The sequence below is a fragment of the Giraffa tippelskirchi genome, chromosome 3, assembly GCF_054371585.1.
Source record: "Giraffa tippelskirchi isolate mGirTip1 chromosome 3, T2T-mGirTip1v1.2.pri, whole genome shotgun sequence".
Lineage (NCBI taxonomy): Eukaryota > Metazoa > Chordata > Mammalia > Artiodactyla > Giraffidae > Giraffa > Giraffa tippelskirchi.
The window spans coordinates 53,310,787-53,335,006 of record NC_137277.1 but is presented as its reverse complement, the minus strand read 5'-3'; the positions used below and the strand labels follow the sequence as shown (position 1 = coordinate 53,335,006).

Below are 24,220 nucleotides of genomic sequence, written 5' to 3'. Positions count from 1 at the left end.
AAAAAAAGCATGGATGACTGGTGCCAATTTGTATGATGGTTTGTGGTTGCTGTTAGGTTGCTAAGTTGTATCCAACTCTTTTGTGACCCCATGGACTGTAGCCTGCCAGGCTCCTCTGTCCATGGGATTTTCCAGACAAGAATACTGGAGTGGGTTGCCATTTCCTCCTTCAGGGGATATCCTCAACCCAGGGATCGAACCTGAATCTCCTGCAGTGGCAGGCGGATTCTTTACCACTGAGCCACCTAGGAAGCCCATGATGGGTGGTAGCAATAGTTAATTATTTTTCAAATTTTATAACAGAAAATAAAACTTCTTTGGGTGGCGGTTCCTTTCTCAATAACTAAAATACAGAAATATATCTTACAGGGCTTCCCTGGTGGCTCAGTGGTAAAGAACCTGTCTGACAATGCGGGAGACGTAGGTTTGATCCCTGGTCCGAGAAGATCCCACGTGCTGCAGAGCAACTAAGCCCGTGAGCCACAACTACTGAGCCCACGCAACTAGAGCCCACGCTCTACAAGAGAATCCACCACAGTGATGAATCTGCGCACTGCAGCTGGAGAGTAGTCCCTGCTCACAACCAGAGAAAGCCCAAAGCAACGAAGACCTAGCAGAGCCAAAAATAAATAAATAAATAAATAGACTTTTTAAAGAAGAAATATATCTTACAGGTGAAATCTAACTGGTATTAAAAGGAAATGTTTTATTGGGTAACATGAATTTAAAGTTTTTGAAAATCTATATCAAAAAAACTAAAAGCCATTCAGGGCATAATGAGAAAGTTCTACAATCAAAACACCTTTTACTTTTCAGAAATCTGACTGAAAACAAATGGTTAAAGTGCTGCAAACAAACAAGTCATTCTGTCTATAGTGGAAGCTGAACAAAGTGTGAGCTACAGACCCACTGCCCTAATGGTGACTGCAGCAGACGAGGGAAGAAGGGAGCTCACGAGCAGGACACTCAAACTCAGGCCAGGAGTCCACCTACAGTCCACTTCCGGTCAGTCTGACAAATCACTCTGATCCAACACGATTATCCTGTACAAAAAAAAGGGAGTTTCGAGTTGGTGTGTATGTTTTTTAAAGACACAAACAACAGCCTCTTTCTATTCAACTGAATTCAAGGGAAAGAAACTTTGATCTTTATAATCAAAAGAGCTTATGATAAACTAGTGTATCATGGAAATGCAAAATGACTGCAAAGCAAGTGACAGCAGCATCTTCTGTACTCCTTCCACCTAAAACCTTCTTGTGCTATCAATTATGTAATCGAAGTTGGCATTTGTTTCCCCTTCTATTTAAATTAATTATAAACATTAGCATTTCAAAACTGAGCAACTCTGAATTCAAGTTTTTGTCATTAATGTTTATTTAGATACTGGTAAATGTTTAAAGTCTGTTCATGTTGTCTATAAACTGTGGACTCTGACTTACAAACATCTGGTATCTCATTACCTGGATGGTTCAGACCAACCCAGTCGCTTCCAAAAACAGGGTTTTAGTTCCTCTTGATGAAATATAGGAGGAAGAAAAAACAACTTGATTATTCTCTGGATCAAAAGATGCCAGTGTTCATAAGTTCCACTAATACTCTCTCCAGTTTAGGGTGGACTGTTTTACCTCCAACAATTGTTTGCTTCTACAGAGATGAAATATGTCTAAAAACAATTACTGGGCTTCCACTCCTAATATCCTACAGCTCCCTGTCATATTAACAGACACCAATAATGCTAATTTCACAGAGTCCCTGCATCATGTTCTCAGTGAATTCAGTACTAGCTAAATGCTCACATAATCAGGGTCCTGGAGGAAACAGAATGTACCCCCAGGCCCTTTCATGAAGTGCTTGCTTACAGAGGTGTTAGAGTTAAGGGTGCAAACAAGGGATGGCAAAGCATCCAGTGACCAGCAGCAGTGGGAAGTCTTATCACCCCTAAGTCTGAAGGGACTAGGGGAGAGCAGCGGTAGGGCAGGATAGTTGCTGGAATCCAGTGCAAGCTAGAAGTGGAAGGACAGGACAGAAGCTGTGCTGTAGAGGAACACCATTTCCACACAGACACGAGGTGCAGAGGCAGGCAGTCAGGCAGGCAAGTAACATCCAGCTACTCGTCAGCCCTCTGATCTGCTAGGGCCTCTCACTGGCCAACAGGGAGCCGACTGACCAGCAAGCCCAGCAGATTCAGTTCACACAGGTCAGGAGGAGAATGAGAATGGACTGGGGAAGGGATGAAAGAGGTACCGGGTGATCCGAAAGAATTAATGACCGTAACTTCCTGAGTAGGAGGATCTTAAATGTAGGAAGGCACCATTTGTGGATGGTCCCTTAAAGCTCTATCAAAAGTTTTGAAATTAAGGTTAATTTATACTTTTCACATTACTTGTAGGCACCACTTAAATTCCACAATTTAGGATTTCTTATTGGATTCTTATTTAGCCTCTCTGTGAGATAGATTTAGAACTCTTTTGAAGATACATTAGGAGCAAAACATCTTTCCAGACAGTATATATGGATGATGATAGTAGCTGAAGACTTGATTTAGAAATAAAATTGGATGTCGTTACTGTTTTATGATGAAGACATAATTGGCAATTAATAGAAAACCTGGGCTGAACTCTAGGGGGAAAGTGTATGAGGACTGTATACAGCATCTGGGAAATAGCTCTAAATAACTCTGATGCTCACTGAAGCCCAAGGACTCCAGGTTACATTATAATGACCATCCATTCATACCTTCTTCAGAAGTCCCTAAAAAGCTCTCCGATTTCCTTCTCTCTGGCTTCGTGCTTTCTTCCCCTTTCCTCTTCTTTTCACCAACTTCTTGATCTTTGCTGCTTGCCTCCCTTCAATGACAATGATTTTGGTCATTAAATCATGTGCACAATGGCCAGAGGGAGAAGACTGTGCTCCCAAGGAAATATAGCAATAGCTAGCACTTATTGTATGGGTTCCCTATGTGTTCAAGTGCTGTAATGTATATTAACTCATTTAATTCTCATCACAACTATGTAAAGTAGTTGAGCGGTAAGAAAACTGAGGTACAAAGAAGTTGAATTACATGCCCAGTGCATCCTAGAGCCGAGGTCAACCCAGAAAGTCTGACTCGGGACTCTGCTCTCAACCACTAGGCTATATTGTCCCAAAGGAAACAAACATTTCACTTATGTTGTAAATGATGTCCTTTTTACAACCACATATATTTTATTACCTTATATTCATTTCCTGAAACTCTCAAGTGAAATATCTAATTGTGGTATCTAACAATTGAAGACAACATTTGTCAGACTAGTAAGCAGAAACCATCTCCCCCACTCAGCTCTAAGCTCCCTAAGGGCAGAGATCTGCTATGGCTCTGCACCTCAAGTGCTCAGCTCAGCGATGGTGCTCAACAGATGATGGCAGAATCAAACTGATATGGTGTAGGGACTTTTCCTGTTTTTACTTGGTAGATATTCAAAATAAAATATGCAAAGTGAGAGAGAAAGTAAAGCCAGCTAGGATGAAAGGGATTTTTTTCCTCCTAACCTCTAGATCACTAATAGAATCACAGGCTCTAAAGTTGGAGGAGGTTATCTATTACCTCCATCCAAATGCCCTGGACCAGAGTCATCCAGCTTATGCCTGGGTGGGAGAAGCTGCTGTTAAAGTAAAGGCAGCTGTTTTCTCTCTTTCAGATTGCTGTGGCTACTAGACAACTTGTACTTTATTGAATAAAAGTCTTTTACTCTGCAATTTCTATCCAGTAGCTCTTGTCTTTTGGGGCAGAAGAGAGTAAGCTGACTCTCTTCACTTTACAGTATTTCAGGTATTCGGGAACAGCTATCTAATTCTCTATTCCATATGCTTTTCTCAGACTGAGCCTCCCCAGCAACTTTAGCTTTTCTCATATGACAAGGTTTCCAGACATCTAGCTGTTCTGTGGCCACCCTCTTCTGTTTGTGACTGTCTCTTTTAAAATATGACACCTCACCAGGAGCCCTACAGTGAACTAGAGTTCGAGGAGTTCTAGGAGTCCTCTAGCCAGTCTGAGACATCACCTTGACCTGGACAGTACATTTTCTGCCTGTTCAGCGTTCTTGCAGCATAGACCTTTTTAGCAACCATATCAGACTGAGGTCTCAGGGGGTCCCTGTCCATGTCTTCTTCAAGGAGAATGTCTTGAATTCTTACCATGTCTCAAAATGCATGTTAAATGCTGGGCGTATAAAAATAAGACGTATTTCCCATCTTCAGTGAAATTACAGTTGAGTACGAGCTTCTGGTCAAAAAATTCTCTATTAGGTCAGCCCTCTCACATTCAATACTTTTGGATCCAAATGCTCACCTTCATCTTGCAGAGAAATTTAACATTTCCACCTGTCAAGATCATTTTGAATACACAGTCTATCATCCATCACATTAGCATTCATCCTTAGACTGTGTTATCTAAAAATTTGATAAGCATGCTTTTTCTGATTTAATTCAAATGACTGATGAAAATGTTGAAGATGACAGGGCCAAGATACAGCAATTTTAGAGGCCTCTCTGTGTACTGATATCAATCTGCTAGTCAGCACTGTGAGCACGGTAGGCGGCTGGAGGGAGAGGGGCAGACAGGAGTTGGGGCCGGGCTTGAGTGTCAGACTTTATTTTTTTGGGCTCCAAAATCACTGCTCATGGTGATTGCAGCCATGAAATTAAAAGACACTTACTCCTTGGAAGGAAGGTTATGGCCAACCTAGATAGCATATTTAAAAGCAGAGACATTACTTTGCCAACAAAAGTCCGTCTAGTCAAGGCTATGGTTTTTCCCGTGGCCATGTATGGATGTGAGAGTTGGACGGTGAAGAAAGCTGAGCGCCGCAGAATTGATGCTTTTGAACTGTGGTGTTGGAGAAGACTCTTGAGAGTCCCTTTGATTGCAAGGAGATCCAATCAATCCATCCTAAAGGAGATCAATCCTGGCTGTTCACTGGAAGGACAGATGTTGAAGCTGAAACTCCAATACTTTGGCCACCTCATGCGAAGAGTTGACTCGTTGGAAAAGATCCTAATGCTGGGTAGGATTGGGGGCAGGAGGAGAAGGGGATGACAGAGGATGAGATGGTTGGATGGCATCACCGACTCGATGGACATGGGTTTGGGTAGACTCTGGGAGTTGGTGATGGACAGAGAGGCCTGGCATGCTGCAATTCATGGGGTCGCAAAGAGTTGGACACGACTGAGTGACTGAACTGAACTATATACAGTGACATAATACCTTGGCCAAACATTCATTCTCCAAGAAGTCGATGAGCTTTCTAAAACACTAATAATAAAATCTATTTAAAAAAAAAAAACTAAACTAAAATCTAGTCCCTCTTCCTGAGAAAGATGGAAAGGATGCCCTGGTGGAGAACAAGAACCTTGCTGGGCCCTTGGGCAGATCCGGTAGTTGCGTGCTATCCTCGGGGGACTGCAGCCATCTCTCCAGGTCCTCGTCGAGTGTAGAGTGAGCTCTGTCCAAGGCAAATGAAGAGAATGAGACAGACATCATTCCCCCTCTCCCCCGACAAGGAGGCATGCACTCTAAAGTGGGAAAGGACCTTCACGCTGCACACATGAGAAAACAAGAGCTCGGTGAGACCATACCTGAGTTGTGGAGGTCACTGAGAGCCCACGTAAATGTGCACCAGGGCCCTCCTTCAGCCTCTTGACAAAAAGCCTCAGCCCCGGACTTCCCTGCTACCCGTACAGTGGTTGTGCCACCTACCTGCCTCAACTTGATCTTAGACCTCCAGCCTCCAGAACAGGCTTCCCAGGGGGAACTAGTGGTAAAGAACCCGTCTGCCAATGCTAGAGACGTAAGAGACATGGGTTTGATCCCTGGGTTGGGAGGATCTCATGGAGGAAGGCATGGCAACCCAGTCCAGTATTCTTGCCTGGAAAATCCCACGGACAGAGGAGCCTGGGGGGCTACAGTCCATAGGGTCACAGAGTTGGGCACGACTGAAGCAACTTAGCACGTACACACATAAGTACATACACAGAAAAGAATCCACCTGCCAATGCAGGGGACACAGGTTCAATCCCTGGTCCGAGAAGATGCCATATGCCACAGAGCAACTAAACCCATGAGCCATAACTACTGAAGCCCACACACCTGAGCCTGTGCTCCACAACAAGAGAAGCCACAGCAATAAGAAGCCTGAGCACCACAAAGAAGAGTAGCCCCTGCTCCTGCAACTAGAGAAAGCCCGTGCACACAGCAACGAACATCCAGTGCAGCCAAAAATAAATTAATTTTTTAAAAAAAGCCTCAGCACCCATAATATCACTGCCTCCCAAAGTGCGATCTAGACTCTGTCTCAATTCTAGGTCATTACGTCAACTTCCACCTGGGGCTAGAACTGCACACTCATTCCCGCAAGTTTTCCAGATTAAGAACTGCCTCTGAGGGTAAGGATGAGGATAATGTGTTTTCAGAGGCCTGAAAAGTCCCAACCATCTGAAAAAAATACCTTCCACTCTGGCTTGGTGCAGGAGTGAGATGACTGAGCAGCTGGGGCCATCTACCTGCAGCCAGCACAGCCAGCCCTTCAGGAAAGGAAGAGGCAATGGCAACAGCAGCTAACTTTTGATCATGTGCAAAGCGGTCTGTATTTGTATAACTGAATGTAACTCGGCCTTCTTGGGATGCTCTCCTTTTGCCTTAAATAAAGGCATAGATTTTTACTGAAGATGCACTTGGGAGATGGAAAGAATGGAGTTACATCATACATCACAGACAAAAGCTTGCCTCCTCCTTTGCCTCTTTGTCTTCTCTGTCTCCCCACCCAAAAAAACCCTCTCCCTCCTTCCTCTCAGGCCCCAGGGCTCTAGTCTCCTCATAAGACCTTCCCACCCAGGTCTCTCTCTTTTCTTTCTTTGTGAAGAATAGTTTAGCCCTTGAAGAGTGTGACTACCCAAAAGTTGTTCATAACCCTCTCCTCCCTTACCTTCCTCTTTTATAGCAACTGAAAGCTAAAAACTAAATTTCCAGTCTCCCCGGCAACCAAGGGTGGCCATGTGTCCCATTTGGCCAAGAAGATATAAGTAGACATCTGTTGAGAAGGGCTTCTAGGAAAATTTTTTGCTTTCCAGATAAACAAGCACAGAGTGGGCTAGACTCTTGCCCCACCCTCTTATTTCTGCCTGGAATGGGCACAGAAGCCACCTTGTCCAAAAGTTGACACGTCTGAAAACAAAAGCCAACCTGCTATGTCTGGCAGAGCAGAAAGATCAGAAGAGCCTAAGTCCCCAGAGGCATCACTGATTCTACACCAGCCATGCCTTGCCAACCGCTGGTAAGACAAACTCATCTAAACAGGAGTGGTATTTTTAAGTGTATTTTTCTAATGCTTGCAGCTGAAAGTATTCTGCACGGCTTCCCCAGGTATCTGCTGGGCCAGGAGGAGGTTGAGGCAAGTGGTATTAAGTGTAGATTCACAGCTTCTCTTCCTTTAAAATGTAAATATTCTGTTCATCAAAATATGTATTTTTTTTTTGCATTAGTATTGATTTTTACAAATATAGCATTAAAATAGTACTTTCTTGACTTCTGAGTTGTTTGGTGCCTCCTTCAATTTTGTGCCCACAGAGTGTCACCTTCACCTCCCCCCAGTCCTGGCCCTGAGTTTGGGACACAGTTTGACAGCTTAGACAAAGCTAGAGAAGTCAGGAGGCAAAGGAGTTGAGCTGAAGTGGTTTACCTTGCAATGCAGCTCCAAGGAGAGCTCCAAGTCAAGAACAGAATTGGGTCCCTTGAGGGAAACTTGTGTTTTTAGACTGAATTGTCTGGATCACTGCCCCCATCTTCTCTTATTTGGCTAGGAAAACCTAAAAATTCTCTTTAACTAAATGTTTTGAAAGAAATTGAAACCTATGTTTGCCTCACAAAATGAAGTAAAAACCAAAACAAAAAACAACTGGACAAGGAAAAAAAAACACAAATAATCCTATTTTAAAACTGGGCAATTTCTCCAAAGAAGATACACAAATGGCCATCCACATACAAAAAGATGCTCAACACCATTAATTATTAGAAAAATGCAAATCAAAACCACAATAAGATATCACCTCACACCCATTAGGATGGCTACTAACAAAAAAAAAACAGAAAATAAAGAAATTATCCTCCAATTACAAATAAATTATAAAAAAGATAATAAGTATTGGTAAGGATGTAGAGAAACTGGAATGCTTTTGCACTGTTTGTGGGAATGTAAAATGGTGCAGCTGCTGCAGAAAACAGGATGGCATTTCCTCAAAAAATAAAAATAGATTTATCATATGATCCAGCAATACTACTCCTGCATACATATATCCAAAAGAAATGAAAGCAGGGTTTCTTAAAAAGATATTTGTATACTCACATTCACAGCAGCATTACTCACAACAGTGAAAAGGTGGAAGCAACCTAGTGTCCACCAGCAGATGAATGGATAAACAAAATGTGATACACACACACACCCTCTCAATGGAATTCAGTCTTAAGCAGAAAGGAAATTCTGACATGCTACACAGATGAACCTTGAGGACATTGTGTTAAGTGAAATAGGCCAGTGACAAAACAACAACTACGGCATGATTTCACCTACAGGAGGTATCAAGAGTGGTCAAACTCAGCGAAAGCGAGTGGAACTGTGGTTGCTAGGGAATGAGGGGAGGAGGAAATGAGGAGCTGTTGTTTAATGGGTACAGTTTCAGTTTTGCAGGATGAAAAAGATCAGTTGCACAACAATGTGAATATATTTAGCACTACGGAATTATACACTTAAAATGTTTATGTTGGGGACTTCCCTGGTGGTCCAGTGGCTAAAATTTTCCACTCCCATGCAGGGAGCGTGGGTTCAATCCCTGGTCAGGGAACTAGATCCCACATGCCGCAACTAAGACCCGGTGCAGTCAAATAAAATGTTGCTAAGTCGCTTCAGTCGTGTCCGACTCTGTGCGACCCCACAGACGGCAGCCCACCAGGCTCCCCCGTCCCTGGGATTCTCCAGGCAAGAACACTGGAGTGGGTTGCCATTTCCTTCTCCAATGCATGAAAGTGAAAAGTGAAAGTGAAGCTGCTTGGTCATGTCCAACTCTTCACGACCCCATGGACTGCAGCCTACCAGGCTCCTCCATCCATGGGATTTTCCAGGCAAGAGTACTGGAGTGGGGTGCCATTGCCTTCTCCGAGTCAAATAAAATAAACTAAGCTAAATAAATAATAAAGATAAAATTACTTAAAAAATGTTTATGTTGTGTGTATTTTATCACAATTAAAAGCTTGGTTAAAAAAAAACAAAAATACTTTTAGGAATAGGGGCTATAAGGATAACATGAAAAAAAGACCCTTTTTTCCTTATTTGTCAATATCAGAAAAAAAACTAACATAAATTAACACTACAGTTTTCTAAACCCTTAAAAAAAATCCAGCTTTTTCTGTTACCTCTCTGTGTCCTCTTCTAGATCCTGGGTTTCTTTGGTCCAAAGCATACTGCTGTCTTCTTTATTACTGTGAGTTTCTTGTTCTTCTAAATGCCTTTGATCTAGAAACAGTTGAAAGACTATTAGAACAAAAAAAGTTTTTTTGAGAAAACCTGCCTTAAAATGGAGTGCAAAAAATGAAGGCTAATCAGTGGACCCTGAAGTCTGCAAAGCACGAGTTCCCCTCTGCCCAGAAGAGCAGGGGCCCAGAAGGCAATCTGCAGGGTGCCTGAATCCACAGCAGCTGCTTCGGAGGTCTAGGGAGCTCTCTGCCAGGTGAAACTACAGGAAACCGTGCCTCTGCCAAGGCTCAAGAGAGACAAAGAAATGGCACATAAAAGAGGCCGCAAGAGATCCAGAAAACAAGTTGTACAGATTTATTTTGGGGGACCACCCTCTTTCCACTTGTTAGATGTTTCCATATTGAAGCCAGGGAAGGAATTTGGGTGGGGAAGGGTAGTGCCCATTAATGTATGCCAGGCATTTTACATATGCTTTCCCATTTCATCCTGCCAGAAGTTCTATGAGAGGAAGGAGACTAACACTTGCTAAATATCTTACAATGTACCAGACACTGTGCATGAACACCATTAGGTGGAGTTATCATTCTCGTTTGACAAATGAGGATAACTGAGGCTCAGGGATACAAAACAGTTTGTCAGACCAAAATAAGCCATGGAGTCAGAATTGAAGTGGAGTGTGCCTGACTTCAAAGCCCACACCCCCCGAGGTGTACCACTGTGCTGCCAAGGACAGTTACAGCAAAACCTGGTGAAAAGATCGGCGTGTGCTCAGTCATATCCAACTCCTTGTGACCCCGTGGACTGAAGCCTGCCAGGCTCCTCTGTCCATGGGACTCTTCAGGCAAGAATGCTAGAGTAGGCTGCCATTTCCTCTTCCAGCGTATCTTCTTGACTCAGGGATCGAACCAACAACTTCTGCGTCCCCTGCACTGGCAGGTGGATTCTTTACCACTGAGCCACCTGAGCAGCCTGAAAAAGGCCTGAGGACCTGGCTTACCACTTGCAGTGCTGCCCGGATGACTTGCTGTGTTCTCATCCAAGGCTGCGGATGAGACCTGCTGCCGCTTCAGGTGCTCTGTCACAACATAAAACAGATCTGCATGTCACAGCATCCTCTGGGCTGGTGGTTCTCAAAGAGTAGCTCTCAGACCCACAGCCTCAGTATCAACTGAGAACTTGTTATATATGCAGATTCTCAGGCCTCACCTCAGACTTGCTGAATCAGAATCTCTGGGGGTGTGGATGTTTTACCTAGCCCTCCAGATGAGTCTGATGCCTGATGGCGCTTGAGAACCACTGTATTCAATCCCACGTAACACTAAACATAAACGTAAAAATGATGATCATGATAGGTAGCACTTGCAGAGCAGGTACTGTTTCTAATTTGTATACATTAATTCAAGATTCCTTCCTTCATGCATGCTCAATCATGTCCAACTCTGTGTGACCCCGTGAACTATAGCCCGCCAGGCTCCTCTGTCCATGGAATTTTCCAGACAAGAATACTACAGTGGGTTGCCATTTCCTACTCCAAGGGATCTTCCCAACTCAGGAAGTGAACTCGTGTCTCTTAACGTCTACCTACATTGGCAGGCGGGTTCTTTACCACTAGCACCACCAATCTCCTTAATTCAGGATTAATATCTTGAGTTAATCTTCACAACAACCCTATGAGATTGATCACATTGTTGTTATTCCTGTTTGACAGATGAGAAAACTAAGGTGAAGAAAGGTAAACGAATCGCAAAAGAGAGGGGATATATTTATACCTATGACTGATTCCTGTTGAGGTTTGACAGAAAACAAAATTCTGTAAAGCAACTGTCCTTCAGTTAAAAAATAAATTAAAAAAAAGAAAGGTAAAGGAATTAGATAGTAAGTGATGGAATTGGGATTTGAGTACAGGCAGTCTAGCTCTAAGGTTTACGCTCTTAATCTCTAATTTTATATACTCTTGCAAAGAATATAATTTACAATTTCTAAAGAATTGACCACTAGACCAAGACAAGCATCTCCTAAACTCAGTATACTGCTTCACAAGTGTTAGGTCCTCCCTTTCCTCAAAATGCTCCCCAGAGCCCAGCAGAGAGACAGCTGGGAGGCAGCACAAATGGGCCCCCAGGCTCATGGGCCCCCAGGCTCATTGGCCCCGCTGTGTGAGGGCACAAGTCAGGAAGCAAGCCCTACCTGGCAGCTTCTGGGCACTAAGGGGCCCCATAAAGATCATGTAATATAATCTGAAACTTAAAAATCCATTGTTATCCTTGTTAAAGTAGTCCTTGCTGATCTTACAGGATTCTAAAGGACCCCCTGCTTGAGGCCCTGGACAGAAACCTGGAGCTGTGCATAAGTGCCCTTCAAAGGAGCAGGTGTCTGCTGCAGGTCACTCCCCCTCTCCTGAGAGGAAATGATGACACAATGATAAGCAATAATCAGGTAGGCACACCCATTATTAGGAGAAACTACTCAGGTGCCCTCTGCCCTTTATCTTTCTGGAAAATTACCGACCCATTTCAAAGTATAAGACATCGCCTAGAAACCTGGCCCAGAAAATTACCATAGGTGAAATAAGGGAGTTTCTGCAGAGCACACTGGGGTACAGCAGTGCCAAGAGGCTGGGGCCCAGGCAAAAGCCTGTGACAGCTGCTGAGATGGGGTGGGGGGTGGGGTTCCACATGCAGACAGCAGAGAGAGAGCAGGATCCAGAGGAAGGGCATCACTGAGGTCACACTGCAAAGGAGCCCACAAGTCCCGTCCTCACCCTTGACCAGAAACCAGAGAGCACTGAGAGCAGGACATGTGGGGGTGACCGCTCCTCTCACCAGCAGCAGTTCCATTATTATATGAAGGAGAGCAACTGGAGAGGAGGAATTTGCAAGGGTGCCATAGTGGGTTCCAGAGGACGAAAGCTGGTGTAGGGTGAGAGCCCGAGAGCCTGACCCCACAGCCCTGTGACCTGTGCAGCCCTGTGGCACCAGGGGAGGGCTGTGGCGAGGCAACAAGGGCCTATGACTGCAGAAAGAGAAAGAGCCCAGGGAAGTTTCTGGCAGTTCTGACCGTCTTCACCCAAGTTCAGGGCTTAGGGGTTGGGCAGCCTAGACCGTATCTGTCCACTGAGTCAGATCAGGTAAGGCCTCATTCACCTCTCTCTTCCTGATGAGACCCCAGACCTCAGAGACCCTGAAAACCAAGAGATGCCCCTCAGGAGACTCCCTACTGGTCCTATACCAAGAACTGGACCATCAGAGGCCTGATGAGATGTACCCTCTGAGAGTGAGGGGCTGGTCAGCTAGGCTGTCAAGAAGAGAGCAGTCAGTCCTCCCTGCCTGGGGAAACAAACCACCCGGCCCAGATGCTTCTACCACCTGCACCGTTTACTCCAGCAGCAGCTCAGCTGGCCAGGGCCCACGGATCAGCTGCAACTAAAATTCAGCAGGTGTCCCTCAGTCTCTGCCTCAAATGAAAAATTCTGGTCTCATTAGATCTTGCACCACTGACTTCCCTGCCCTCAGGAAAGGGATTCTTCCACAATGCCAATACCTTAAAATCTCCTGCTAACGGCAGAATGGAAAGCACAGGATGTTTTGGCTCAAGATGCCAGAATTCAGTAGTGCTGAAGTATAGCTAGTTTGGTTCAAAAGGGAGGTAAGAATTCCTTTAATAAAAGAAGTTCATCATGATAAACCACTTGGATGTTGTTATTCCCTCTTAGAATCACTACTGTAGACCCTTAAGGAACAACATGACCACAGACACAGGCCACATATGCTGGCCAGGCCTTAGCAGTAGTCTGAGGCCTATTATTGGAAAACTGGCCCCTCCTGAATTCTGTCCATCCAGTCAGACCTTCATAGGGCCTTCTGTACTAGTGCTCACACCTGAAACAAAGAACCATATGTGGTCAGTGACCACAACAAGCAGGGCCATGAAGGATATTCTGCATTGTGCATGCCTTACCAATTTCGTCAAGCAGCTCCTGAGATGGTGGTGGTAGCTCATCGATGTGATGTTGCGAGATGGCTTCTACTAGTTCTTAAGAAAGATAAAGGGAAAGCGACTGAACACCTTCCTGGACCTGAACTAGACTTGCTAGGCTTCCATACGGATTTGACTCAGAATTTCTCAATGATGAAATAAGCTAAGACAAGGAGAAATCCTCTTACATTAACAGTCCTATTGAGACTTCATATGTGAATGGCTTTATTCTCCCTTTTCCTCTAAACTCTCTCCTACCTCCTTGCTCACCTCAGTACCACTTGATCTGTGGCCCTCTCCAAGGATATTGGGGTAGGTGAGGTATAAATTCTTACTAAAAGGCCAGGGGTCCAATTTGGACCAAGGCTGCTGGAGGAATAAAGAGGCTCTAGACCCATCAAAATGAATAAAACACAAAGTGGGGGTCTTTCTGTGTAGATTATCCAGCCAGGGGATATGGGAGACCATACTTTGGACCTTCACCTAAGGGATCAATTATAACAGTAACCAAAACCTCTCAGCACAGTTTGAAGTAACTCTATCCCCTTGAGGGAAATTCTAAGACTTATACCAAAGACACAAGACAACAAGATTAGTGGAGCAAAGGCCTCAAGAGCTGTTAAAACTCTCAGACCCTTTGATCCAAAAATTGTCTTCTAAGACTCTATCCTAAAGAAAAGACCAGAGGTTCAGATAAAGATTTCTGTACAAAGAACAAAAATTAGAAAACAACATAAATCTTCAATATAAAAGCAAAGTTAGGCAACAAATGTAGAATGGGCTAGTATGCAGTCATGTCATATTTATGAATAATTTTTACTATCAAGAGGAAATTCTTAAATATATCATTGAAGAAAAAGAAGCAGCCAGAGCTGATATACTACATGATCTCAGCTATGCTAAATATATATATATATATGTGTATATAAATATAAATATATGGAGGGGTATAGTTCTAAAAACATAAAAAAGATATGTACCAAAATAGTACAAGAGGTTAAAAAATGATGGTAGAATGGTGGTAGTTTTCTCTTGTAAGTTCTTTGAAAAAATATTATTTATTTGGCTGCACCAAATCTTAGTTGCAGCATGTGGGATATTTAGTTGCTGCATGCAAACACTCAGTTATGACATGTGGCATCTAGTTCCCTGACCAGGGATTGAACCTGGGCCCCCTACATTGGGAGCGTCTTAGCTACTGGACCACCAGGGAAGTCTCTTAAGCTCTTCTTTAATCTCCAAGTTTTTTACAACAAGAATGTTTAATTTTTATAGTCAGGGGAAATTAGTAGTTTTGTTCAAACCTACTATAGCATCAAAGATGAGATGAAGGCTCTCTTAAATAAGCTTACTAATTACGAGCTTATATTTTAATACTAAACAAAGGGTACCTTTGGGCAGGCTCCTTCTCTGAGTGGCACAGCATGATGTGTCAGGTGCCTTAGAAATGCTGGAGGAACCAGCCCCAGGAAAGGTAGGCAATCTTTTCTATAAATAAGACATAAACATGGTAATTTACACACACATTATTAAGCTTAAAAGGCCTGTTAAGCTCAGTCATTTCCAAAATTAAGCTTGTGTATCATTCATGGAAGAAGCCACTAGTTTTGTTGACTGAGTCAAACTCATCAAATGTCACCTTCTCTTGGAAGCTTCCCACCCTTCTTTGCCTCCACAGCACTCAGTCTTTACTGAAAATTCTGTGTTACATCATGCCAGTCCTTCTTACTGGGCTATGAGCTCCTTCAGGGCAGAGACTTTTTTGACTCACTTTTGGATGCCTATTAGAGGGCCTGGCATAGTGCCTGGCACTTAGAACCTGCCCTATTAACACTACATTGAACAAAAGCATGTAATTCTTAAATTCCCTACTTCAGAATGAGACTTTTTGTGAATCAAATGCCCAAAGAAGATGACAGTGATTTTTTCATTGAGGGCCAAACAAGTAATCAATCTGCCTGTAGAATGGTCTGTTTGTTGTTGTTTAATCACTAAGTCACGTCCAACTCTTTTGAGAACCCATGGACTGTAGCCCGCCAGGCTTCTCTGTCCATGGGATTGCCCAGGCAAGAATACTGGACTGGGTTGCCATTTCCTTCTCTAAGGGATTTTCCTGACTCAGGGATCGAACTCGCATCACCTGCATTGACAGGTGGATTCTTTATCTTTGAGCCACCAGGGAAGTGACACTATGGTTAGTTAATGGATTTTTAATGAGCAGTACTAAGTAAGCAACTTGTAGTTTTCCTGAAAGGACTACATATGAAATATGAGGGAGAGTGAGAAGGAAACAAGCAAACAGCACAGGGAAGGGGAGGAAGCAAGGAGAAGGCACCATTAAGTGTTTTTACTGCAGATGACTGGTTCAGGAACAAGGTACAGATCAGTCAGAACTCTCTGAGACCTAACCAGAGGAGGCTTCAAGGAAGAAGCAGAATGTAAAATATGGTTAGACTGAAAGAACAATGCAGATGAAGGTAGCATCATAAGCTATGGCAGAGGAGGCTCTTCAGAGAAATCGCCAAACATTATCTCTGGTGGGGTGGGGGGAGGAAAGGGTACAAAAGCCCAGGATCCATTCTACAATACAGATCAGAGAGGAGCCCCAGGGAAGCCTGGGGAGGATCCAGCTTATTTCTTCCTTTCTCTGTAAAATAGATATGGAGAAATCTTGACCTTTTGATCACTGACGCTTTTGGAATCACTCCATGAGGGTGCAACGCAGATTCTATATACTTACAAGATTAGTCAGTCTTGCAGGGAGAATTTCAGAGGAAGTAAGAAGGGAATCTAGGCTCTTTGCTTTCTCTTGGACACTTGTAAATTTATCAGACAAAGTCTGAGTAGATTCTTGACTGGTCCAGCACAAGGAAGATTCTGTTTTAGTATCTTGAAATGGGATACTTTCAAGGCAGTCCTTATACTGACTAGCAACTGAAGAAATTGACCCTGTTGTAGAAAAGAGGGCAGTCAGTGTCTGAACACTTTGCATTATTTAAAAACAACAACACACACACACACAAAACCCATAAAACTCTATATCTATAATAGGAATTTCCCAAATTGTCAATAACTGAAATAATTACTGATCTGAGACAAAGCTCCATAAGGTATACAAAATGATAGTTTCTAAACTTGGCCATCAAAATAAAGGGAGATTATTTGAACCACAAATATATTGAAAATAAGGACACTAAAGAGAGGGTATTTGATGCTGGCTGTATGAGGTTACAGGACTCAAACTATGTATGCTTAGGTACAAGATACTGTTTTAAGTTACTAACTCTATAAAAAATCCAATGTGAAAGTGAAAGTGTTAATCACTCAGTCATGTCCAACTCTTTGTGACCCCATGTACTATAGCTCGCCGGGCTCCTCTGTCCATGGTATTTTCCAGGCAAGAATACTAGAGTGGGTTGCTCTTTCCTTCTCCAGGGGATCTTCCCAACTCAGGGATTGAACCTGGGTCTCCTGCACTGCAGCCAGATTCTTTACCATCTGAGCCACCAGGCAAGCCCTTGTAGAGAACCCACTGTATTTGCCCAAAATTCAACAGTGCTTCAAGTACAAAGTAGACTTGGCATTTACATGTCTCTATTGCTAGAGTAAAAAAATCTCCTTATAGCTGGTTGGATGGCATCACCAACTCAATGGACATGAGTTTGAGCAAACTCGGAGAGATAGTGAAGGACAAGGAAGCCTGGTGTGCTGCAGTCCATGGGGTTGCAAAGAGTCAGACACGACTGAGCGACTGAACAGTAACAACAATAGCTAGTTAATTGCCACAACCATCACTATCGCAGCGTTGCTTCCCGTGGGATTATCCCCTTCAGCTCTGGCCCAAAGAAACCACTGTGCACTGTGAGGAAACACCCATCTGTGGGTCTGTGCCCACAACCTGGCTTCCCCCAGCCAATGAGACAGGGGCTATTAGCTCCCCTCCCAGAACATCCCCCTGCGAGAGAATACCTGGGCTGAGCGGAGTACTGACACTAGTAGGTGCGTGGCTTATTCTGGGTGTTTTGCATGAGACTTCTTTGAAAGAACCGTCGTGTTCATAGGAGATACTAGACAGGTCCTGAATGTCTGTCAATGATCTAAAGTATTAATAGCACAGAGTAACTGGGAGATGCTTAGAAAAATCAAACATTATATTCCTAAGAGCTACTTTTTAAAGATACTCTTTACAAAAATCTTTACTTGGCAAGAGGCCAAAATCAGAGAATACTTTACAATATCCATAAGATATCTATAAGATACTTAAGATATCTTAAAGAGAGAATCAGAGAAAGAGATACTAACTTCAAACATATCTCAGCGGCTAAAAATAAATTCCAAAGGTGACAGTATATTAATGTGGAAAACAGATTTAATCTACCTTAAGTATAAGATTATATTCTTATTATCACTGTATTCCCTTGATTGTAAGATGCTATCAGTTTAGATCACATCATCACGGCAGCTTTTTGGTGAAAGGAGAAACAGGCTCACGTTACACGTATACATAAAAATAGGAAGAACACAGAAACTCTTAGAGAAACACCATTCCCCCAAAACCAAGACTTTGCACAGAATCCTTAAGCAATTTCTAGTGGCCATACATATCTTTCTCTTTTGTTTCCTTTGATGGCTCCTTTAATGTCTCCTCTTGTTCACCTTCAGTACTGTTAAGAGAGAAAGTGAGAAAATTACATAAATCTTCTGTCAGCAGAGTGCAACAATGTGGCACAAGGGCAATGTGAGAGGCAGGGGGAAGGGCACTGAGCTCACAGCGTAAAGTGAGGGCTCCGATCCTAACTCTGCTACTGATGAGCCACATGTTCACAGGCATATCTGGGCCTCTGTTTCCTCTTCAGAGACTAAATAAATACTCTCTATGCTTTTGAACTGTGGTGTTGGAGAAGACTCTTGAGAGTCCCTTGGACTGCAAGGAGATGCAACCAGTCCATCCTAAAGGAGATCAATCCTGGGTGTTCATTGGAAGGACTGATGTTGAAGCTGAAACTCCAGTGCTTTGGCCACCTGATGTGAAGAACTGACTCACTGGAAAAGACCTTAATGCTGGGAAGGATTGGGGGCAGGAGGAGGAGGGGACGACAGAGGATGAGATGGCTGGATGGCATCACCAACTCAATGGACATGAGTCTGAGTAAGCTCCGGGAGTTAGTGATGGACAGGGAGGCCTGGCGTGCTGCAGTCCATGGGATCGCAGAGTCGGATAGGACTGAGGGACTGAACTGAACTGAACTGAAAGGTCAGCCCACCTGAAATCAGCCTATGATGCTACTGGCTGAGCAAGCTCCTGAGGAAGTCAATGCAGTACTCTGCTGGAGATGAAGCTTGGAGCAAGAGGCATGGCCATGGGGCCTCACCAACTGTGAGGCAGCCTCCTGGCACGGAGGATTAGGGGAGGCCAAGAGAGGCTTGTGTCAAAGAAAGGCTAGAAAAGAATTCTGAAGACAAATTTGACTTGTTTCTACTTTAACCAATATTTAAGATACATTTTCAATACTCAAACACAAACTATAAGCCAGAACTCATGCTACATCCTCCCAAATGTTTCCACATTTCTAATCTTTGTAGCAATCCTTATGAGACCAGAGGTATAAAGGAAGGAGAATGGATTTTGGATTGGGTTGTGACTATTACCTCGTTCAAAAAATATTTCTTCTGAGCACAACATAGGACAGTACTTTCTGGTCCTCCTAATTTTACATAAATGACCATATGACTTGTTTTAACCACTGAAATGTAAGTGAAAGTGATGTGATTCACTTTGGGGCAGAAACTTTTAAAAGTCCAGTACACAATTCACCATGTTCTCTTTTTTCTGCCTCAGCAAGAAAGGAAGCATAAAGATGGAGTCTTCCGCACTGTGGATTTCTGAGAGAAAGTAATACAGCACAGAACACTTCTGGCCAATCCATGATGGGCATGGAACATGAACACAAAAGCAGTTTTTGTTGTTGTAAGTCACTAGAATCTGGGGGGTGTGTGCTACATAACATTAAGTAGCTCAGCTGGTAAAGAACCCGCCTGCAATGTGGGAGACCTGGGTTTGATCCCTGGTTGGGAAGATCCCCAGAGAAGGGTAAGGCTACCCACTCCAATATTCTTGCCTGGAGAATTCCATGGACAGAGGAGCCTGGCAGGCTACAGTCCATGGGGCCACAAAGAGTTGGACACGAATGAGTGACTAACACACACACACAACTAGAAGGGAAATTTGACCAAGGTCGTACAGTTAGAAACGCAGAGTCAAGATCTGGATACAGATCACAGCTCCTTTTCATGACCCTTCACAATTCTGCTGAACAAGTCCTAACAAATCTAAGCTCCCTAAAGCTTATTGCTATAACACGGTGGCTATTATATTTGAAGAAGAGCAACATATAAATATGGGGCATTACCATCAATTAACATTACTTCCATCTGTCTGAAACTGTGAATAAAATAACGGCATATACCTTCGTATAGGTTGGAATTGAGACTTGGTCAAAATTTCAGCCTTCTTTCCAAGGTTTTTTCTCATTTGGAACTTTACTTCACCTGTAAGAATAAAGTAAATGCATTTTTAATAAATTTTTGCAAACCCAGATTATGATTTTCATTCTCTGGAGTTTTCCTGGTCTGGTCTAGAATAATAAATAATCTACATAAACAAAGTGTTTCCTAATTGGGCTTGGATTGAGTACTGTAGAAGAGGTTTTTGCTCTGAAAGTTTATTTTCCTTGCTCAGAGGGGAGAACTATATTCTGACACTCAGAATACAATCAAGCCATTTACTGGCCTTTCAGTTATAGCCGCACAGTTATTTCCGGAGACAAATGGTGTTTTGTCTTTTCAGGAAGGCAAACTGACCTGATTCCTGTCAACAGACACCAGGGGGCGTTGAAACCAAGGAACTGTTTGTTCACAGAAGATTCCAAGTAGAAAAGACCATTAGCTGGGCATTCCCAGGATTCTAACTGGGTCTCTTGGCCACCAAACACCACTTAAAGACTAGGGGTGGGGTCTTGAGTACTAATGAGCTAATTCAACTGTCTTCTGTTCTCATTGGCCTCAAGCATCTCAAGTCACTCCTCCTCAGTTCTCAGGAAGATACTTTGTAGGCCTCTGGGCACACAGGACCAGTATCCAATTTTCCTTCCCACATAATACAGCTCTGGTTTATGGAGAAGTGGACACGCAGACTAGCCTGCCCTATTGGCAAATGCTCACGATTCCCAGCCACTCTTTAGCTCTAGAAGGTGGCCTGGTAGGCAATGGCAGGCCCACTATAAAAGTACCACCTTTAGCAAAAGCCAAGACACTGATAAAACCATTTGAATGCAGAGCTTCAAAGAATAGCAAGGAGAGATAAGAAAGCCTTCCTCAGTGATCAATGCAAAGAAATAGAGGAAAACAACAGAATAGGAAAGACTAGAGATCTCTTCAAGTAAATTAGAGACACCAAGGGAACATTTCACGCAAAGACGGATACAGCGAAGGACAGAAACGGCATGGACCCAACAGAAGCAGAAGATATTAAGAAGAGGTGGCAAGAATACACCAAAAGCTACACAAAAAAGATCTTCACAACCCAGATAGTCACGATGGTGTGATCACTCACCTAGAGCCAGACATCCTGGAATGTGAAGTCAAGTGGGTCTTAGGAAGCATCACTACGAACAAAGCTAGCAGAGGTGATGGAATTCCAGTTGAGCTATTTCAAATCCTCAAAGATGATGCTACACTCAATATGCCAGCAAATTTGGAAAACTCAGCAGTGGCCACAGGACTGGAAAAGGTCAGTTTTCATTCCAATCCCAAAGAAAGGCAATGCCAAAGAATGCTCCAACTACCGCACAATTGCACTCATCTCACACACTAGTAAAGTAATGCTCAAAATTCTCCAAGCCAGGCTTCAACAGTACGTGAACCGTGAACCTCTAGATGTTCAAGCTGGATTTAGAAAAGGCAGAGGAACCAGAGATCAAATTGCCAATATCCGCTGGATCATCGAAAAAGCAAGAGAGTTCCAGAAAAACATCTACTTTTGCTTTATTGACTATGCCAAAGCCTTTGACTGTGTGGATCACAACAAACTGCGGAAAATTCTGAAAGAGATGGGAATACCAGACCACCTGACGTGCCTCCTGAGAAATCTGTATGAAGGTCAAGAAGCAACAGTTAGAACCGGACATGGAACAACAGACTGGTTCCAAATCAGAAAAGGAGTACATCAAGGCTGTATATTGTCACCCTGATTATTTAACTTATATGCAGAGTACATCATGAGAAACGCTGGGCTGGAAGAAACACAAGCTGGAATCAAGATTGCCGGGAGAAATATCAATAACCTCAGATATGCAGATGACACCACCCTTATGGCAGAAAGTGAAGAAGAACTAAATAGCCTCTTGATGAAAGTGAAAGAGGAGAGTGAAAACGTTGGCTTAAAACTCAACATTCAGAAAACCAAGATCATGGCATCTGGTCCCATCACTTCATGGCAAACAGATGGGGAAACAGTGGAAAGAGTGACAGACTTTATTTTTGGGGGCTCCAAAATCACTGCAGATGGTGACTGCAGCCATGAAATTAAAAGATGCTTGCTTCTTGGAAGAAAAGTTATGACCAACCTGGACAGCATATTAAAAAGCAGAGACATTACTTTGCCGACAAAGGTCCATCTAGTCAAAGCTATGGTTTTTCCAGTAGTCCTGTATGGATGTGAGAGTTGGACTATAAAGAAAGCTGAGCACCAAAGAATTGATGCTTTTGAACTGAGGTGTTGGAGGAGACTCTTGAGAGTCCCTTGGACTGCAAGGAGATCCAACCAGTCTATCCTAAAGGAAATCAGTCCTGAATATTCATTGGAAGGACTGATGCTGAGGCTGAAACTCCAATACTTTGGCCACCTGATGCAAAGAGCTGACTCATTGGAAAAGACCCTGATGCTGGCAAAGATTGAAGGAGGGAGGACAAGGGGACGACAGAGGATGAGATGGTTGGATGATATCACCAACTCGATGGACATGAGTCTGAGCAGGCTCTGGGAGTTGGTGATGGACAGGAAGGCCTGGCGTGCTGCAGTCCATGGAGTTGCAAAGAGTCAGACACAACTGAGCAACTGAACTGAACCGAACTGAAGACACTGAAACCCCACCAGTGGAGAAGCATCGAGGCTCTCCTTGCTGCTGCTGCTAAGTCGCTTCAGTCGTGTCTGACTCTGTGCGACCCCACAGACGGCAGCTCACCAGGCTCTGCCGTCCCTGGGATTCTCCAGGCAAGAATACTGGAGTGGGTTGCCATTTCCTTCTCCAGTGCATGAAAGGGAAAAGTGAAAGTGAAGTCACTCAGTCCTGTCTGACTCTTAGCGACCCCATGGACTGGTAGGCTACAGTCCATGGGGTTGTTCTTGCTACTCTCTTCAAACGCCCTACAAAGCATAAAATGAATTCCTAATTATGTACAATTTATAGCTGGAGGGGAAGTTAAGAGATTTGAGAATCTAACTCTCTCCTTTATTTTATACGAAGGATAGGTGGGGCCCTAGGGTGGAATGACATGCCCAAGATGCCAAAGGTCATGCAGAAAAAAATCAGTGACAGAACTGGGCGTGGAACTCAGTGTGCACCCAACTGTTACCCCTGTTGTATTGCCTGGTATGGAGAGGATGTATATCAGAGCCATAGTGGGAAGAGGGGAAGAGAAGGGCTAAAAGGAGGAAACGGAGTAGAAATCAGAGGCTTCTACATGTACTTCAGATGTTTGCGGCCAACTAACCATGGTTTTCTGACCTGCTTGCCCCATAATTTCTCTCTCCTACTCACCCCTCTTTCAAACGCAAGTGAAGTGGCCATGTACAGGTCAGGTTCACACAGAGAGTGATCATGGGCAGAGGCTCCACAGAAAGAATTGAGTGGCCAGAGACGCAGGTTTGGGAACTTCAAATACATACTGTCCTGAGAATTTAACTGTTCATCTAAAAGCTTACAGCTTCTTAAAATGCTTGCAACTGTGAAGGAGGCTTGAATCAGGTTAGCGATGCAAGCTGGAGTATGCAACAGGAGGAAGGGAGTAGGTTCAGAACTTAAACCTGCCCAGCCTGGGTTCAGACAGTTGAGACATGACCATGGACTGAGCTGCATGGTTCAGTAGATGGATAATCCTGGTTTTAAAAACAGATGGTTACACACCTTAAAAGAGCGAAAGTGCACAATTTTTAAAATGTCTGTATCAGTACATATATACATGTCTATATCTGTGGTTCATTTATATCTTATCTGGTGCCATACCCCAGCTGTTGATCCAAGGTTAACTTCCCATGTAACAGGAAGCAATTGCTAAGTTATACAGAACCCAAGGCCCAAAAAGGGCATGATGTTATGTTGACTGTAGTATTGGCTATTATTAACCCTTTGCTAAGATGTCATGCAAGCGAAGGAAAAGGATGGTAAAACTCAGTCTTCTGGAGTAGGGAAGGACATAGAAACCTAGTACTGGTTGTCACCGTGTCAACAACTAGCTGTGAGGCCTAGGCCAAAACGTCAGGTCAGCTCAGCACAGACAACTGAACGCCTGCTATGTGCCACAAAGGAGCCTGAAATCTTGGGAAAGAGACTACAGGGGAAAAAAGAAGAAGCAACTGCTATAATGTATGCTATATGAATGCAAGGTGGGGGGACTTCCCTGGTGGTCCAGTGGTTAAGACTCCACAATCCCAGTGCAGGGGGCCTGGGTTCCATCCCTGGTCAAGG

The 24,220-nt window shown here is 43.6% G+C and overlaps 1 protein-coding gene across 50 annotated transcripts in view; it reads right to left on the bottom strand.

The window, feature by feature from the left end:
- Positions 1 to 686: 686 nt before the first annotated feature.
- The window catches only part of TEX14 (testis expressed 14, intercellular bridge forming factor), a 218,223-nt gene continuing 194,689 nt past the window's right edge, over positions 687 to 24,220 (bottom strand). For 23 of the 50 annotated variants that reach the window (XM_081585121.1, XM_081585117.1, XM_081585114.1 and 20 more), the window contains 12 exons: positions 19,943 to 20,024; positions 18,077 to 18,139; positions 17,445 to 17,572; positions 16,216 to 16,424; positions 14,867 to 14,963; positions 13,458 to 13,532; positions 10,498 to 10,575; positions 9,440 to 9,539; positions 5,388 to 5,480; positions 2,737 to 2,846; positions 1,461 to 1,512; positions 687 to 1,043 (listed from right to left, as the gene is read on the bottom strand). In XM_081585121.1, the coding sequence (XP_081441247.1) occupies positions 1,007 to 1,043; positions 1,461 to 1,512; positions 2,737 to 2,846; positions 5,388 to 5,480; positions 9,440 to 9,539; positions 10,498 to 10,575; positions 13,458 to 13,532; positions 14,867 to 14,963; positions 16,216 to 16,424; positions 17,445 to 17,572; positions 18,077 to 18,139; positions 19,943 to 20,024 (1,124 nt within the window). In that variant the 3' untranslated portion in view covers positions 687 to 1,006. Of the gene's footprint in view, positions 1,044 to 1,460; positions 1,513 to 2,736; positions 2,847 to 4,694; positions 5,039 to 5,242; positions 5,481 to 9,439; positions 9,540 to 10,497; positions 10,576 to 13,457; positions 13,533 to 14,866; positions 14,964 to 16,215; positions 16,425 to 17,444; positions 17,573 to 18,076; positions 18,140 to 19,942; positions 20,025 to 24,220 lie in introns of all 50 variants that reach the window. The other 27 variants (XM_081585133.1, XM_081585129.1, XM_081585126.1 and 24 more) reach the window with 5 other exon arrangements.